At 45.1% G+C, this 19,161-nt stretch overlaps 1 protein-coding gene across 2 annotated transcripts in view; it reads left to right on the top strand.

Moving 5' to 3' along the window:
- SLC13A3 (solute carrier family 13 member 3) overlaps positions 1-19,161 on the top strand; it is a 92,171-nt gene that overhangs the window by 24,508 nt on the left and 48,502 nt on the right. For both annotated transcript variants that reach the window (XM_053250850.1, XM_053250851.1), the window contains exons 2-3: positions 7,503-7,768; positions 10,267-10,430. In XM_053250850.1, coding sequence (XP_053106825.1) covers positions 7,503-7,768; positions 10,267-10,430 — 430 coding nt within the window. The remainder of the gene's footprint in view (positions 1-7,502; positions 7,769-10,266; positions 10,431-19,161) is intronic.

Below are 19,161 nucleotides of genomic sequence, written 5' to 3' on the forward strand. Positions count from 1 at the left end.
TAGTCCCTGGGTATTGTATTTTGACTAGGCTATTAGAATTTCTCTCTCACTAGATTTCAGTTAATGCAACATCTATGGTTTTGTGGCTTCCATTCTTTTGTGCTCTGCCTAGTCCAAGGCTCTGCATGTTGCTCCTCCTAGTGGCAACTAGCTGCACTGCAGCAGGTTGTTAGACCTTTGGGGCCCTGGACAACCCTACTTGTGAGATCATTTAGTGACTCTCCTTGTAGCAGGAAGAGTATAAGAAGTTTCCTGTCGCAGGCAGGTCTTCCCACAATACAAACTTTCCATGCTTCTGGAGTGTTTGTTCTTGTTTGCTTCATTGATCTGTGCTTGGCTTGACTCCTGGTGTGTGTTCCTAGACCTCTGACTACCAGCATGACCCTTGATTACTGACTGTCTCCTTAGCTTGACCCCTGGTGTGTCCCTGACCTTTGGTTACCAACTTGATCCATGATTCCTGGCTGTCTGCTTGGTTTATCCTCTGATGTGTTCCTGACTTTTGACTACTGGTTTGAACCCTGATTCCTGGCTGTCTGTTCGGCTCGATCTCCGACTACTGGCTTGATCTCTGAGCCCCAACTAGTTGCTTGGCTCTCCTGGTCCTGCCTTCTAGCCTTGTACCACCCAGTGCAGGGGTGGGCAAACTTGGCCTTCCAGCTGTGACTGAACTACAGCTTCCACCATCCTTAGCCACAACTTTGTTGTTGTTTTTTGCTGGGAGTTGTAGTTCAGCAACAGCAGGAAGGCCAGGTTTGCCCACCCCAAGTGGCTGCTGCTTACAGCTCAACCCTGACACATTCCTTCACATACACTCCATTTCCACCACCCTCCAGTGTTGATCGATTGTGTCGTGAGTCAATGGGCAAGCCTCATATTTCCACCACAAGCCTTCTCATGTCTTGAGGCTCTTACCTCTCAGAAAATGCATCGTGAACTCAAATGGCTCAGACTCAGGGCCGTACTGTCCGTTAGGCAAGGGGAGACCGTTGTCTCCCGGCCTGCTGCATCAAAGGCCCCCCCCCCAGAGGCCAGTCATGCACACCTGTCCCCCGCGGCCACTGCCTGATTGCAGCCGGCCACCCCGGGTGGGCTGTGCAATGGCCAGCAGCCTCGGTGCGGTGAGGGCGGTGATGGGGGGGGGGTTCCCTTGCCTTCAAGGCAAGACTTGAGCAGTGGTGCCTGTGCACCCTCTCTCTTCCGTTCTGGACAGCAGCGGGACAGGGCAGAAGCCACCTGCCTGCCTCATGTGCATTGTGAGCAGCAGGGAGGTGTGTGTGGGAAGCTAGGCAGCGGCGAGGTCAGCCGACTTGGCTGGTGGCATTGCCAAAAAACCCACTTTGAATGAAGGACCTGGAGGAGACAAGGAGGAGAAGCTCCAGAGCAAGCAGGGTAGGGACTGCTGCGGCGGTGGGCCATTACGTCCTAGTCTCCACACTCCATTGCCTGAGCCGCTCTTCCCCTCCTGCATTGTTAGTAGCTATTAGCAAACTCCGAAGTTGCATGAGAAAACTCTCCAGAAATCCTTATCCCACGTAGGATTGGCAGCAGCAAACAGGACTCTTGGAGGAAGTAAATATGGGGCAGTGGGGTGGGAGAAGGGGAGTGTCACAGGAGTCAAATTATTTTAATTGTGATCACTGTAATTTGAGCCGAGATTAATCTTAATTGAGCTAAGAGTACCGTGGTCACTTCCTCCTCTGCAAGAGTTGCTTTCGTTTTCCCTGCATCGGAGACTGGGGCGGGGGGAGGGTGGATGTGTTGAGCCCTGGAGAACAACAATCCCATGGACATGTTCTTGTGAACGTGATATGTAAAGAAAATATTACATCTGATCCATGGATGTGCAAAGTGCTTTCCTTCCCACACCATGGCTATCCCCCACCCCCCCGGGTCTGGAATTAAGGGGGAGAGCATCCACATTAGAGGGGTGTGATGCAGGTAAAACTCTAGCTCCAGACTTTTAAAAAATTAAATCATAACAAGAAAACTGTTGGCACAGATGAACGGTCCTTGTGACCCAACACTCAGCTTCCTACAGTGCCAGCCAGTTGCTTCTGTGGAACTTAAAAGCTGGGCACAAAAGTAATAGCCCTCCCTGGTGTTTGTCCCTAGCTTCTGGCTTTCTAAGGTATACTGCCTCTATACAAGGAGGTTTATTTAGCTTTCAACGCTGCTATTAAATTAGGCAGAGACCTCTCCCAGCTCAACTACATAATTATTAGTGTTTTAACTGGAAAGGATGTTTGGCCCAAAAAGCAAAGGATATGTTGCAACATCGCTGAGGTCTTGGTTATTTTAAGAGTAGGAAGAGAGAAGTGGACCATTGCAGAAGGAGCAAAGGAGGGAGGAATTTGGTGCGAAGGGTGACAGGGATTGGTGAGAAAGGAGGTTGGTTTGAGGAAGTTGCTTGATGTAGTGACAAGAAGAGAAAAATAGTAGGGAGAGCGGAGCAAGAGTTGAGCCTAGAGAATAGAGGGATGGTAGGAAGGGTAGCAGGGCTAGGGAGTTTGTTAAGGGTAATAACAGTAGGGATAACTCTTCAAACTTCATGTAGTTAGAGCTGCAATGTGTCTACAGTCTATGGTTGGTGTTGCACCATTTTACAGATAGGAAGCAAAGGCTGAGAATTAATTAATTTCCCTGCATTATTCAATGAGGCTTGGGGCTGGATGAGAATCTCCTGACCACATTAGCTTTATTCTAGGTTTCATCTGTTTGCTATTTTTGCCAGGACCTCTTTATTCTCCAGAAACAATGACGAGTCTTGTGACACACCTTAAAGACTAACACATGGATTATAGCACAAGTTTTCATGGAGTACAGTCCACACCATTGGGTACATGAAGTATAATCTCAGACAGGTGCACATATAGTGCCCTGAGCCATTTTGGAAGGGCGGTATAAAAATCAAATCAAATCAAATCAATAAATTAATAAATAAAATAAATATAGTGGGGGTAAGTGAAAATAGTGGAATGACCTTATTCATTTATTGCTTAATTACCAGACAATGCTTTAGGGGCATGCTTGCCATGCAAACAATAACTGCCCTCCACCCTGCTTATAGTATAACTATAATACGGTTGGTGCCTTCAGATAGCTGGAACTTGCAAGTTATGGAGCTCAAGGACTTGAGTTGGGATATGTGCAATTATTAGAGTTCTTCATTGATACTGTTGTATTAGTTGGTTCTGCTGCTGTTTACACCTTGTAACTGTAGTTGGGATAGTTAGCAGAGACATGGGGCCAGAAGAAGGAGAGGAAGGCAGCGAGGGGCCCATTTTAAAATCTTGTCTCCGGAACCAGGTGCAGAGCCACCATTGGGCCAACGGGTTCAAAGAACCCGGGCGGGTGGCCAATCAGGAGCTGCGAGAGCGGCCCTGACACGCCCCCCGCGTCTGACGTCAGACGCGGGGGCGGTAGTTTAGCTCCCGAGTGGGGGCCGCGCAGCCCCTTTGGGAGCTAAGACTGGTGCTGCGTTCACAACGCAGCCCAGAAGCGGCTCTTCCCTGCAGGGAAGAGCTGCTCCTGGGCTGCGCTGCAAACACAGCACCAGGCTTCGTCTAACCGCCAAAGGGGCCGCGCGGCCCCTTCAGCAGTTAAACTGCTGCAGTGATCCCGAACGGAGCCTCAAGACTCCGTTCGGGAGCCAGACCACGCCCCCGCGTCTGATGTCAGACGCAGGGGGCGGGGCTATCGGGGAGCCTACCGCGGTCACACACGGGCCGCCAGCAGGCTAGCTACACCCCTGTCCGGAACCACTGCAACTTTGCTACGCCCCTGCTCAGACTTCTGTTTATGAAGCTGTATTCAGCCACTATGTTGTACCTGCATCCAGATGTCTGTACGTTCCTGCATGTTTTTGCGTGAATGAAGCTCTCTTCAGATGCTTTAAAAAAAAGGGCAATATACTCATGTACACCAGTCTGAGAGTGTGTGGAAGTCCAACCCCTGATGCATCACTCACTCCACAGTTATGGTCTGAAGACGTGAATACCATAAGTGTGATGGCGGGTGCTTCTGTGATGGGTACAGCAGTGGTGGAAATTGTTTTCACAAGGTTTCTCCACATCCAAAGAACATTTGGCTGCCCTAGACCTAAACAAGAAAGAAATATTAACAGAAACCACAAATGGTGTGGCTCCCTTGTACCTTAACAGTAATCATGCATAGAATTTGTGTAGTGGTTTTTCAGTGTTCAAAGCACTTTGCATATATATTGTGAAGATTGGCTCTACCCATACATGGAGGAGGAGCATATCTGTGTGCGCCGGCCATATTGCTCATGTTGACACCACCACTGGCCATGCCTCCAGGCTGTGCATTTGGTATTAATTACTGTAGCACTATTCAGATATTATGTTGTACAAGTGTAAAGACGTCTGGACACTGAAACATGTTTTTATGTGAATGACTGTACCTGTGTCCATTTTATTAATGAATGTGGATATAGGCCCCTCCAATGCATGGTACTGTTAGGAAGTGTACTGCTGAACCTGTGTTCAACATAATGTGTGAATAGCTGTACCTGTGTACATATTTGTACCTGTGTATACTGTGCACTTGTTGCACAAGTGTTGAACATAACAGGTGAATAGAAGAGCCTTATGTGTGTAAAGGTGCACATGCATAGAATTTGAGAGGAAAGCTGGTCTTATGGTAGCAAGCATGACTCGTCCCCTTTGCTAAGCAAGATCTGTCCTGGTTGCATTTAAATGGGAGACTATATGTGAACACTGTAAGATATTCCCCTTAGGGGATGGAGCTGCTCTGGGAAGAGTATCTAGGCTCTAAGTTCCCTCTCTGGCATCTCCAAGCCAGGTAACTGATCTCCAAGATAGGGCTGAGAGAGATTCCGGCCTGCAACCTTGGAGAAGCCGCTGCCAGTCTGTGTAGACAATACTGAGCTAGACAGACCAAAGGTCTGACTTGGTATATGGCAGCTTCCTATGTTCCTAATTTCATGCAGTTGGGATTCCTTCATGATTAGGGTTCTGTTTTATAGCTGCTTTCCTCATAAACACAAAGTAATTTGATGTAGATTTAACTAAAGATCTATTCAGAAACAACTCCATTGTATCCTTTCTCTTTCCCTCCCCTTTCCTTTCTGTCTCCACCCCCTACACTCTCTACATTATCACTTCTCAACAGCAAGACATAAAGGATTACTAGACAGAATACAACAGGTTCCCTTCCCAGTGGAATAGAGGAGTTCTACACAAGTACAGCTGTATCCATACAGAGCCCCTCTCACATTGATTCCAAATGTGTGGCTGCCAAGGGTTCATGGCTGGGCATGTTAACAGTCAGTGTGTGACCAGACATTGTCCTGCTCTTCCTCCTATGCATAGTCTAAACGCCTGAGGAGTGGGAACAAGGGAATGGTTCTACTGTTTCAGTAATTCTTAACACCATCCTTGGAAAGTATGTCTGTACTAACCCAGGTGGCAGAAGGGTAAGATTGAGGCACAAATTCTCAGAGAAAGCTCCATAGCTCAATAAAAGAGCATTTGCTTAGCATGCAGAAGATCCCAGGTTCAATCCCTGGCATGTGGCATTCCCAGTTGAGGCTGAGATTATTCATCTGCAAACCCTGGAGGAACACTGCTAGTCCATATAGGCCAGGGGTTCTCAACCTTGGGTCCCCCAATGATACTTGGGTCCCCTGATGGGTCTCCCGATTATACTTGCTGGGTGACTTTGGGCCAGTCACTTCTCTCTCAGCCTAACCTACTTCACAGGGTTGTTGTGATGAGAAACTCAAGTATGTAGTACACTGCTCTGGGCTCCTTGGAGGAAGAGCGGGATATAATTTTTTTTATTTTAAAGATGTTGGTGGACTTCATTTCCCATAATCCCCAGCCATAATGGCCAGATGCCATTGTGGTTGGGGGTTATGGGAGTTGAAGTCCACCAACATCTGGGAATCCAAGTTTGAGAACCCCTGATATAGACAACACTGAGGTAAATGGAGCAATAGTTTGATTTAGCATAAGATAGTTGGCTTCCTATCACTTGCCTCTTGCATTTATAGGATGAAGCAGCCATACATCTTCCTAAGGGTCAGACTGTGTAAGAGTGTTTCCTTCCTTCCTTCCTTCCTTTGTTTGTTCCTTCCTTCCTAAGGGTCAGACTATGTAAGAGTCTTTCCTTCCTTCGTTCCTTCCATCCTTCGTTTGTTCGTTCCTTCCTCCCTCCCTTCCTTCTTGGAGCTGCAATCTGGACTGGAAGTTTGCATTAGGGAAGGACGAGCGATGCTTATCTCTTCCCTTACAGGCCTGTTTTCGTATCAAAATTGTCCACTCCAAGTTGTATTTGACCCCCACAGGGATATGTGGGATATTATGTTGCTTCCCTCAGAGCGCAAAAAGCAGTGTGGATGGTTGCTTTTTCTTCTTTAATTTTATGCAGAAGAAGACTTTCATTCATTTCAACAGAGACAAGACTGTTATAGAAACAACTTTCTTTCCAGCTCTCTATGTTCATAATGCACATTCCAGTGAACAATATACACAGTAAGTCCATTTGTCTTCCAGGTTCATTAAATAAAATGATCCAGGTTGTCGATGGATAACAGTCAATTTATCCAATTCTGTTCTTCCAGGAATGGCAACATCCACTCTCTGATCGTAGGAGGGATTTTTTTTTTTCTAGAGACATGCCCAGGCATTTTTCAGGGATATCAATGTGTTTGATATAAGAACACATTTAGGATATTTTTTTCTCTAACATGAAATAATATCAACAAATAATACTGAGGGCTGCTTTTACCTGAAAAAAAAAAGGTTCACAGAGAAAGAGGTGTGTCCCTCTCCCCCACCCCCATTAATTTCCATTTCAGATTGAAGCTTTCAATATTTTCTTTGGGTTACAATAATAAAATCATCTTAGCGAGAACATTAATAGGACTGAGCACCATATATAATAAGCTCCTGTGAGTGTTGGAAGAAGTTTGAACACATATGCTTTGTCCCAAAGTCATGCATCAGAATGGAGCGAATCTGTGTCCAAATGTTCTACCAACCTGCAGAGGTTGCATCCTTAGAGATGGCCTCTTCTTTGACTATGACCTACTGCAAACTCTGATAGCAACTGAGAACAGCCTCTCGGTTATGCTCTCTTGCACACAGTATTTTGATGGTGTGAATGCAAGAAGAGGTATCTTAATGGCTGTCCCACAATGGTAGATCACCCTTGTTTTTTCCATGCTGAATATTTTTGTGTGTTCTTTACATTATAACTCACCTTTCCTCCAGAGAGGAGGCTGGCAATAAACTGAGATGTTTTGGGCAAACAGATATGTCAGCCTCAAATCCTCATCTATTAAAAAGAGAAGAAGAAGAAGAGGAAAATGGCTACCTGCTTTGTGAAGTTGATATTGCAACAAATAAGATACGGATATGAAGATTAGAATTATCAAGGGTGTTGCAGATTCCCAAGTGCTATAAGAACCATATGTAATATTATCTCTTCCTTTTTCTCTTTTGATTTCCTTACAGGAAGGAAAATGCCTCTATGTAATTCTGTTGATGGCCTTTTACTGGTGCACTGAAGCCCTGCCGTTGTCCGTGACTGCCCTTCTTCCCATAGTTCTCTTCCCATTCCTAGAGGTCCTTCCAGCCAACAAAGTTTGCCCCCAGTATTTTGTAGACACTAACTTCCTCTTTCTAAGTGGCTTAATCATGGCAGCTGCCATTGAAGAGTGGAATCTGCATCGCAGGATTGCGTTGAGAATCCTTATGTTCGTGGGAGTCCAGCCAGCCAGGTAACTGATGAAGTGACTGAACTTGGGTTTGACTGTAGGGATGTGCAGGAGCTGTTCATGCAGCTGGCAGCGGGGTGTGGAGTGGTTCCCTTTAAAAGCAGGGAAGGACCTCCTTACTTGTTCCTCTGCCACTCCACTGCTTTTGTAAGGTTGCCAGATCAAGATCTTGAGTAGATACTTCATCCAGGTGTGGCTGAAGCTGCCATAGTTGGTGGGATTTTCCTTCCTATATAATTTCTCTAAGGGTCTAGGAGCTTTGCTTTTTACTTTTAAATGTTCTAATCTAAGGCATGGGACAGGGAACCATCTTTCCACTCTTTTGTGATGTAAACTGCTTTGATAGCTTTTGTTGTTGTTGTTCAAAAGCAGTATACAAATATTCTACATAATATTAATGTCCAGGGATTTTTTTGTATGGGGCGGTTTAGAAATATAATAAATAAATAGGTAAGCAATCAAGCAAGCAAGCAAGCAAGCAAAGGTAGAGTCTAACCTATGCTAGGCATGCATATTTTAAAGATGCATTTGGAAAAAAAGGGGTGGGTCAATCAACTGTCTGGTCACAGTAATTAAAAACCTGAAAACAGGGGGCACAGTCCAGCCATAGTTAAGTACTTGGTTTACCTTGGAATAACTGAGTGAGCCTTTGTTCTGGTAAATATATTTAGAATTGTGCACAGTCATTAACTATCTTTCTGAGATCCATATTGCCTACATGATTATACTCGATAGAGCATGTCCATGAAAAACTCAGTTATGGAGAATGGAAATGTTTCATGAACACATTTCTTGTAGTTTAAAAATACCCAAATCTTTCCTCAGAAGTCATTTAGTACAAATTCCAGATATAACATTACTGAGATAGCTGTTCTGTCAGAAGCAGAGCAGAATAACTGAGCAGAATTACCTGTGTGATTCAACATAAGGCATTAATGAGAAATGAGCATTGAAAAAGAGTTCTTAACCATTCAACATGTGTCAGGAATAAAAATCCTTTGATAATCTGCAAGGTTTGTGCCAGGCTTGACTGCCAAAGGTGCTGTCCCGTGTCCCAGGCACTTAGCTGGCCAAGTAGTAGACTAGTGTATGGAGAGTTACTGCAGTGAAGTGGGGACCAGAGTTGAGTGACGGAGAACCTGCTTTGTATGCAGAAGGCTCCAGATCCAGTCCTTGGTGTATTCTGGTAGAGCTGAGAAATATCCCTGCCTCCTTGGAGAGCTGCTGTCTGTCAATGTAGATAGCTCTAACCTTGATATTATTACAAATATTTATATACCACTTTTCAACAAAAAAAGGTTCTCAAATGTCATTATCCTGGAGCCTGGAATCCCCCAGGTGGGGTATGGGACAAAGGGTTAGAGGAAGAAAGGTGATGCATGGTGACCTCAAGCAACAGGGAGTCCTCACATTGGGTGAATTAGGGATCCCTAACTAGCAACCCCACGAAAAATATGAAGACACTGTCTTACCAACATCCTCTGAGTCAGAAGAGTCCTCTCAGGATCTCCCCAGGCATGGTGGATGCCCCACAATGTAGCTAAAGCATACTGCTGTGAAATTGGGCAAGGGCCAATTTCTCTAAACACCAGGGCTTGCCTATGGAAGAGCAGGATAGAGTCATTGAGCCTTAACAGCAGACTATAAAGCCCAGCGGTCTCTTGGGAGACACTGCTGGAGCAACATCTCCCGGTTGCAGAACCCAACTCCTGCAGTTCCTGGCGAGCTCTGGCCATGGTCCTGACTGATTGTTCTGGGAGCTGTCCCAAGTCTGAGGCATACCTGGTCTGGGCCGTAGAGGAGATTGTGGTGCAGCCCAGAACAGAATATCAACATGGTTTATTCAACAAGAGTAATGAGAAGATGGCCCTGTCTCAAAGGGTCTAACAATCTGAAAAGAAACACAAGAGAGTCTCCAGCAACAGACACTGGGAGGGATGCCATACTGGATCAAATAGGGACAGAATAGTTGCTTAATTTAAGAGAGCCAATAATGGTGCCTATTTACCAAGTCAGTAGAGGTTAGGGATGGACCCAGTGGTCTGACTTGGCACGAGGCAGCTTCATATGTTCATATGAGCAACTAGCCATATATAGCAGTCCCAGGAAGCATTCTGTTTCTGCTGTGTGTCTGGATCTGCAAGAACAGGGTTATCAGCATTTGGCAGGGTCACAACACAAGGCTAGAGAGCTGCTTTCAGCTTGGTGTGTCACAAGTTTTGTAGGCCTCATCTAGTGCAAGTAACATTCCTAACTTTCCCCCCTTGACTAGTAAAAGAGGAGCAAAGAAATCCAACTAATTCAATGCTGTTGAAATCAGATTAGCATTTATCCCAGCTGTATAGGCTTGGGCCTTCTTACAGAATTTAACTAGAGGCTGCTTTGTTCTGATTAATCTTACGAGGTCTTGGTATGGAATTTTCTCAGCTGGAACAACAACAACAACAAAATAACCCTGTAAATCTCTGATTTCCAGACTTCATTCCCTTTCTTTATTCTAGGCTCATTTTAGGCATGATGTTGACAACTTCCTTCCTGTCCATGTGGCTGAGTAACACAGCCTCCACTGCCATGATGCTACCAATTGCAACTGCTGTCCTGAAGAGTCTCTTTGGGGATAAAGAAACATCTAAAGATTTCAGCAGAGGGGATGAGGAAAACCAAGGTAGGCTTGATTGGCACATTTCAAGCTTATTAATAATGTGACTTCCTCTATGTCAAATTGCTGAATTGTTGTGGAGGTTCTTTTCAGCGTTAAATCTGCAAATGTACATGTTGTTAATGAACAACTGGCCCTATCCATCCCCAGCACAGCATCCCCCCAGTGGCTGTTGCTGGTGTCTATCTTGTGTTCTTTTTTAGATTATGAGCCCTTTGGGGAGAGGGAGCCATTTTATTTGTTTATTTTTATCTATGTAAACCACTTTGGGAACTTTTGTTGAAAAGTGGTATATAAATATTTGTCATCGTATTCGTATTGTTTGAAAATGTGCGGGTTTTTGTTTGTTTCCCACCTACAAACACTTGTTTTGTGATAGTGTATGCAATTGTAGGCTAGCGACATACACAAAATGGATTTTGTGTTCTGTTTTGAGTTCAAAACAAAAAAAGCAAAATGGCTGAAAGTTTTTGTTGAAACAGCATTTGGGCTGGCTGTTTCGACCAAAAGAGAAGATGACTGAATTTTGTGTAAATGGGTGAACCTTTTAAAAAGCTTTTTGGGTAATTTTTAGCTTTAAAAAGCTAAACCTTTTTAAAATGGGAAATTTAAGATTACTTCTTTTAAAAAGGTTATATTACGCCAAAGGAAGAGAACTCTGAATTTAAGATGAACCCCCTGCCCCATTTCTAACATTAAAGTACTTGGGGGAAAGCTAGTCTTGGATTCAAGTAAATACTGTATATTTTGGAGTGATTAGCTTTGGTGGGGGAGTTCAGTATGATGGAGGGGGGGAACCTCAACAGGATCTGCACCATTGGAGGGTGCTTCCTTTTGCTTCTCTCCTCCCTGGGCAACTGGCAACTGGAGCAGAGTGCTCTGGAGGAAGTAGGAGAAGTTCCCTGCAGCTGCCCTGACGACTGGAGGGGCTCCCAGTGAATGCAGGAGAGCCTCTGATTGGATGCTTGTGCATGTGCAGCAGGAGCTGCTGCTGACCATTGCCGGGATAGAAAAAAGAGAACCCATGCAGCACTGACAACAGATGGCTAAGGTGAGTGGAGAAACTTAGGGATGGATGGACGCCCCAGGACGCCCCGCTGTTTATGGGCCTGGCCTGTTCGACCAAAACATCTCATTCAAATCCCTTTCTAAAAGATTTTGGTAGTACAATGTTGAACGAACATTAAAGCACTAGGGTTGCTGTAGTAGTGTATAGAGTATTTTGCAAAGAGCCTTCAGTAGTTCTGCTTCTTTCTTCATATTATGAGTAGTTCTTTCTTCATATCCCCCATTTCCCAGAGGTCTCTCTCCTGATGGGGGTCCAGTGCACCTGGACCATATGATATTCATCTTGCATGTGTTAAAAAGCATCAACAACTGCTTCCTCAGTGTAGGTGTCAGGCCTAGTTTGCAGTACTGGCATAAGGGAGACTGAAAGTTTTGTGCATGATCATATAATGATTTCTATCACACCTTGGAGCACAGGATTGGACTGTTAGATCTGAGTGCTTTAGGACAGCATTGTGTCACTTCTATAATATGTATAAGGAAACAACTGCTGTAGCTAAATGGTAGCAACAGTTGCATCATCCTTGACAGATGGCTGTCTGGCCTCTGCCTAAAAACCTCCAGAGAAGGAGAACCTACAACTTCATGAGGCAGACTGTTCCATAGTCAAAGAGCTGCTATCCAGCCACTGGTTGTAAAGCAGAAAGTGGTGTTTCTGGAGATGATGGTGTCAAGATTAGAACCCTGATTGCTTAACCGCATTAATAATGGCTGTTCACTGCCACCTTGAATTCACTTCTTTACTCTTCTGTGACTTTGTTTCTCATCAGGGTGTGGAAATTTGATTATATTGCCCCCTCAATGGGAGGAACAGATATAATGGTCCTCTTGACTAGAGCTCTAGTTCTGTGTAAACAAGCAGGTCACCCACACAATCAAAAACTGTGTTCTAACCAGGTTTGGGAGCTGTGTGTGCAACCAGGAGGTGAGTCTCACGATCCATGAGACCCGCTTTCCCCCAAACTGTGGGGAGAGTGGGCTAAGCCCACTCTCCCCACAGATGAATGCAGAGGGAGTCCTGGGCGGCCGCCCACACGATTGTTGGATCAGTGACGGAGCCAGCGGGGGCTGGGGAGCTCGGGGGCTGCACGGTCCCCGGAAGCCCCATTATGCCCTGCGCGAGCACAGAGGGCATACTAGGGAGACCCCCGGAGTCGGGAGGCGGCTTTTTGCCGCCCCTCCGGGGGTCTACTCGTGAATAGGTATGGCACAAAGCTGCTCACTTTGATCTAAGAAATCAAAGGTATTTCTTAGAGCAAAGAAATCACTCACGATCTGTGAGTGGATCGTGAGTGATTTCGTGGCTAATCACTACTACTAATCACTACTACTCACGATCTAAGAAACCAGGTTCGCGGAGTGCTCGCTCCGCAAACCTGGTTTTGGGGCAGGGGTTCTTGAGTGGGTTACCCGCTCTAAAACCAGTGGGCTTGCAGTGGTTCTGACAATCAGGAAAAATCGGGCTAGGCTTTCCTAGCCCAATTTTCCCTGATCGTGGTAATAGCTGCCAGGTTTGAGAGCTGTGGATGTTTTGTTTGTGGAAGCAACCTAACAGGAAAACCTGGGTAGAAGTGATAGTGTGGAAGCAAGGTAGGTGGAAAACCTACCTTGCTTCCACACATTCACTTCTACCCAGGTTTTCTTCCTACATTGCTTCCAAACTAACAAAAATTGAGAGCACACACAGCTTCCAAACCTGGTTGGCATACAGCTTTTGATTGTGTGAATGACCTCCCAGTGTTATTGGGCACCTAGCTGCATGAGAAAATGGGAGGAGAGCTGGGTCTTTTGGAAGCAAACATGAATTGTCCCCTTGCCTAAGCAGGGTCTGCCTTGGTTGCATTTGAATGGTAGAATATGTGTGTCAGCACTGTAAGATATTCCCTTTAGGGGATGGGGCAGCTTTGGGAAGAGCACCTGCTTGCCTGCTTGCTTGCTTTCAAAAGGTTGCAAGTTCCATCTCCAAGATAGGGCTGAGAGAGATTCCTCCCTGCAACCTTGGAGAAGCTGCTGCAGTTTGTGTAGACAGTACTGAGCTGAATGGACCAATGCCCGGGGCATAGCTAGGGAAGAGGGAGCCTATGTTCACTCTGCCTCTGGCAGCCCCTCAGAGTGAGGCGGGATAATGAAGAAAATAGGGAAGGGACTGGAGTTGCATGTGAGGACATGTGGTTCTCTCCTTATGGAGGAGAGCTGGTATTGTGGTAGCAAGCATGGTTTGTCCCCTTAGCTAAGCAGGGTCAGCCCTGGTTTGATATGAATGGGAGACTAAATGTGTGAGCACTATAAGATATTCCCCTTAAGGGATGGAGCCGCTCTGGGAAGAGCATCTAGGTTTCAAATTCCCTCTCTGGCTTCTTCAAGATAGGGCCAAGAGAGACTCCTGCCTGCAACTTTGGAGAAGCCGCCGCCAGTCTGTGTAGACAATACTGAGCTAGATGGACCAATGGTCTGACTTCTTTGTTTCTATGTCCTCAGAACTTCAGCACTGTTCTGAGGGAGTGTCTGGGAACTGTTGTCAGGGGTGGGAACCCAAGCCAGGGTCGACCCCTCTTTCCTCTCAGACTTACTTTCCTCAAGGTCAGTGTCCTAAGTGAATCTGGACAATTTCAGAGCACTCCATTCATTCAAAGATAGTTTCTCTGCAGTCTTAATATGATTATTGAATCGTGTGTCTGGTACTGATGATCCCAGTCCCATACCTTCAGACTGCACCATTTCTCTTATTGCAATTTTCAGTGATTGCCTTTCTGGATGGTGATGTTCTCTGTAAGATTTTTTTTTATTTAAAAAGGTCCCTGAAGAAAAGTGCTAGGAAATTCATAATCTCAGAGAGGTATGATAAATTTCTTACAATAGTTCCATGGAAGTAAGGGAATATATTTCATCCAGGTCATTTTGGTTAGGTTTCATTCTTGGAGGTTTTTTTAAAAAAACATCCTGTGATATATTAATAATTAAGGCTGAAGTAGCTTTCTTCCCTTTCCCCTGAAATTAGAACATTTCAGAATGTCGTTTTGTTTCTCATTACCCATGAATCTGGAACCAATTTGACACTGTACTTGAACACTGATGTAGCAGACTGAAATTAAAAAATGCTACTCATGTAATTTGAAACACGCGCATCTGTTTTCTTCTGACAGATGTTAGGGGAAATATACACAGATGGGCACAAAAGGAAATGCAAAGAACATGGGAAATGTAGGCATGGTTCTCTCCTTCTGTTTTGCCTGCCCAGGAATGGTAAATATCTTCCTTCAGTAAACCTTAAGTAAGTCAAGAAGGGAGGCTGCATCGTTACCACAGATATCAGCTAAAGATGTGTGCACACAATTTCCCCCTTAAATGTCACCCCTCTTTCTTTTAGATCGGGGTAGGCTGACTTCCGGCTTCTGGAAGGTACATCTACCCCTGCTGCAGAGCCTTGAGAGACATCAGCACAAAATGGTCATTTGGGGAGGGAGAGCCAGTCACAAAATGGCAGCTTTTACAGCGACCTAGGCACTTTCCAGATTAGACCCTACAATGGAGTCACGTCGTATCTCGGAAGTGTGCTTCCACACTTCCTGAGTTGTGACACGGCAGTCCCTACACGGGCAGCAGGGTGCCGTTCGCATTCCCAATGCCTTGTTTTGAATTTAATCGCTGCAATATAGAGCTAGGACGTCGTATATCCAGAGTAAGAAAGTTGTTTTCCCCCCGGGGTTGTTAGTTTCCGCAAGACCGCTTCCCCTGCTGTTTATGTTTCAAATGCGACTTGCCTGAACAGAGGCATTTTGCTGCTGTTGAGCAGCTAGTCTGGAAAGCGCCCTAATGGCGCAGCAGGGAAATGACTTGCCTAGCAATTATGAGGTTGCCGGTTTGAATCCCCACTGGTATGGGAAACACCTATATAGGGCAGCAGCGATATAGGAAGCTGTTGAAAGGCATCTGTTAGAGGTTGTTGATTTTTACCCACAATAGGTAAAACAGCAGAGCACTAAGGAATGAGCACACACTTCAGTTACAGAGTAGGTAGCAGAGGATGGTTTGGATATTGCAGCTGTTTAGAGAAAAATACATGGAGATCCTTGTATGACTAAACACTAAATATTTATTGGTTAAATACACTTAGATAGGAAAGACCTATCTCTAATCTAAAAGACTACATAGTGGAAAGGTAAGGAGAGAGAGAGATGTTTCCATCTGCTCTCTAGGAGGAAAGGGAGGATTGTGACTCAGCACAGGAAGTGCTGCAGAGTCAGTTCAGGGGTCATAGAGTAGGGACAGATAGGGAGACCCCGACTCACTGTCTCTACTCCCAATGCCCCTAGTGGTCGTTAGGACAGTTGGTGCAAAAGGTCGATGCACTGGAAGTTCATCTCCAACAGCATCATCTCATACTGTGTGGGAGATGGCAATGGTAAACCCCTCCTGTACTCTACCAAAGAAAAACCACAGGGCTCTGTGGTTGCCAGGAGTCGACACTGACCCGATGGCACACTTTACTTCAGGCAAGTTACTTCAGGCAAGAGCTACTTCAGGCAAGTTCAGGAGCAGGGGCATAGCTAGGGGAGAGAGGGCCCCTCTCCCCATCAGCCCCTTGGATTAAGGGAGATAATGCAGAGAATAGGGAGGGGTGGTGCTAGGGGGCCCATCCACTCGGTTATAGCTACATCCCTGTTTCGGAGCTCCCAATAGCAACCATGCTAATTAATGCCCACTTCTATCTTAGAATCCATTGCGTCACCTAAATGCAGTGATCCAATATAACACAGAAATAATTTTCTTGACAGACAAACTAAGAGCCTGTATAACAGTAGCCCTTTGCTTATGTGGCTATATTCTTGGCTGTACCATATGTATTCTGTAAGTATTGAGGAGACACACAGCAAGCTTAAAAACAAAGGGGAAAAAATGCTGGGAGACAGCCGCAACATTTATAGGAAGAAAGACATTATGCTGGGCTGAACTGGAACAGTCGCTTTCCCTCTGCTAGGGATGAGAGTGTCGCCACTTTTAAAAGGTATTGTTTTTGCTCAGTTCGAAGGGGTTAACTTTGGGTATTGGCTGTTATCTAAAGGGCTAAGCATGAGCATGTGAGCCTCCTAATGGTGCAGCAGGTAAATGACTTGCCTAGGGAGCAAGACGGTGCTGGTTCGCATCCCCACTGGTATGCTTCTCAGACTATGGGAAGCACCTATTTTGGGCAGCAGTGATATAGGAAAGATGCTGAAAGGCATTATAGGAACATAGGAAGCTGCCATATACTGAGTCAGACCATTGATCTATCTAGCTCAGTATTGTCTTCCCAGACTGGCAGCGGCTTCTCCAAGGTTGCAGGCAGGACTCTCTCTCAGCCCTACCTTGGAGAAGCCAGGGAGGGAACTTGAAACCTTCTTCTCTTCCCAGAGCGGCTTCATCCCCTGAGGGGAATATCTTGCAGTGTTCATACATCAAGTCTCCCTTTCATATGTAACCAGAGTGCACCCTGCTTAGCTAAGGGGACAAGTCATGCTTGCTACCACAAGACCAGCTCTCCATCTCATACTGCACGGGAGGAGACAATGATAAACACCTCCTGTATTCTACCAAAGAAAACCACATGGCTTTGTGGTCGCCAGGAGTCGACACCAACTTGGGGGCACAACTTTACTTTTAATCATGAGCATGGACCTTAGCTTTCTCCTCCCAGTGGCAACCCCCCCCCACCACAAATAATATGCTCTAATGGTTTCTATTTACTAGGACTGTCCCTAATTTTTTATACATCTCTGGTAAAAAACTGTCCCTGATTATTCATTTTGGGGGGTATTTTTTTAGAAGTGGGGCGGTTGACTTTGGAGAATGTCTTTTTGAAATGTTGTTCATATTCTCACTTGTACATTAGAGTTGTCATTCCTCATATTTCAGCCCTCCTGCTAGCTTGCTAGAGGTTAAATCAAGTAGCATCTCTTGTTGCTGCTGGTGAGGTTCATTTGGAACTAATAAATATGACAATATATTATTGGACTGGCTGTTTCAGAACAAATGAAGTCGGCACACAGTTGGCACACCAGAGCCTTCAGAAATGTGTAAGAGGGTTGGAAGACCTCCTGGGAGTGAGGATGGAGGGTGTTACACAAGGCCCCATATTCAACTAGTAACTATTGGAGGGGGTGCCAAAAGCCACCCCACAAACTCAAAGGACCCTCTGGACTCAAGGAGCACTTCATTTAAGCAAGAAGGGCTGCCTGGGAATGGAAATTCAGCACACACTCTGCGGTGTGCATGCAGAAGCACTTTGCACATGCTCACAAGCCATTCTTGCTCCCAACATGTGTCTTTATCATGCTGACCTATATGCAACATGAGTTGTGAATTATTCCAAAATGGAGGGGGAAAAGGAGGGGAGATCCACATAATCAGTGCATTAATATTCTCCTTTTTAACCCCTTCCCCTTTATTATTGTGGTCATGGGACTGAGCTCATTTGCATTGCTTCACTAAGTCATGAGATCAGAGTTGCTGACTCGTAAAGTGTCAAACATGATCCTGCAAAAAGTCTCTGGTTCACTGAGCAGCAATAGACTAACATGGCTTCTACAGCAGAGTGAATGAGTCCATAGACTTTGATCTCCATGTACTTTCCTTGTGATGTTCTGTCTGTCTTAATGTGGGGAAATGGATAGGAGTGGGCAACATTTCCAAATGGAAAAATTTATACTGGGAAATTCAAGGTCCGAATAGCACTTGTGCTGTTCAAATCAATGAGCAACAGGGCATTCTACTGTTTAGTGATCCTAATCATGGCCTTTCGCTGGAAATTTAGTAACGTATAAGGATTGTGGGGGAAAGGTAAAATCAAATCTTTCACTGAGCCATCATATCAATAAATAAAACTCATAAGTATTCTGGATTCCAGGTAAAAAATTAAGCCACAGTTTATGTAATTTGCTACCCTGAGAAAGATCTTCTGCTTCTCTTGGGCATGATGTTGTTTTGGAATTATTGAGTGTTAAAAATCTGTTGAGAACAATAACAGTTAAAATGTGATATTATATTCAGAATTTCTTTTTAAAAATATATTTTTAAAAGCCTTTCCCCCAGTATACTCCAGTGTAAAAAGTAGTATATTCAGCTAAATTTCAGTGGCAGGATTGCTGGTGCAAAATTTGGTATCTGTAGGTAATCGGGAAGTATGATATTCAGAATTTGTTCTAAAAATAAATTAAATTTCCACTGAGCATATTTTGGTGTAAAAAGTAGTGGCAGGATTGTGTACGCAAAATGTAGTATCATTAGGTCATTAGAAAATGTGACTTTATTTCACACCAACCAACCAACCAACCAACCAACCAAGTGGCCTTTGGAAAAAACCTCGATGTTTCTGCTAAGCGCTAATGGTTGTCTTTGAAGTGTGTAAGGGAGTAGCCGCGGGCCATATGAATGGTCCACCTAATCCCCCAGATTAAACTGTCTCGAATCTGCTGCGAAGCAGATTTGCTTCTCGGATACCCCACCGCATAAATCCCTGTCTATAAAACCTCATGGTGAAGCTCTTCTGGGAGGGCATTCCAAAGCCAAGGGGCCACAACTGAAAAAGACCTTGCCTCTAGTTTCTGCCAACTGAATCTCAGTCCATGGTGGAGCCATGAGGAGAGTCTGAGATGCAGGGTCTTCAAATGGCAGTCAGGGCCACAGATACCCT

The sequence above is a fragment of the Hemicordylus capensis genome, chromosome 4 (genome assembly GCF_027244095.1).
Source record: "Hemicordylus capensis ecotype Gifberg chromosome 4, rHemCap1.1.pri, whole genome shotgun sequence".
NCBI lineage: Eukaryota > Metazoa > Chordata > Lepidosauria > Squamata > Cordylidae > Hemicordylus > Hemicordylus capensis.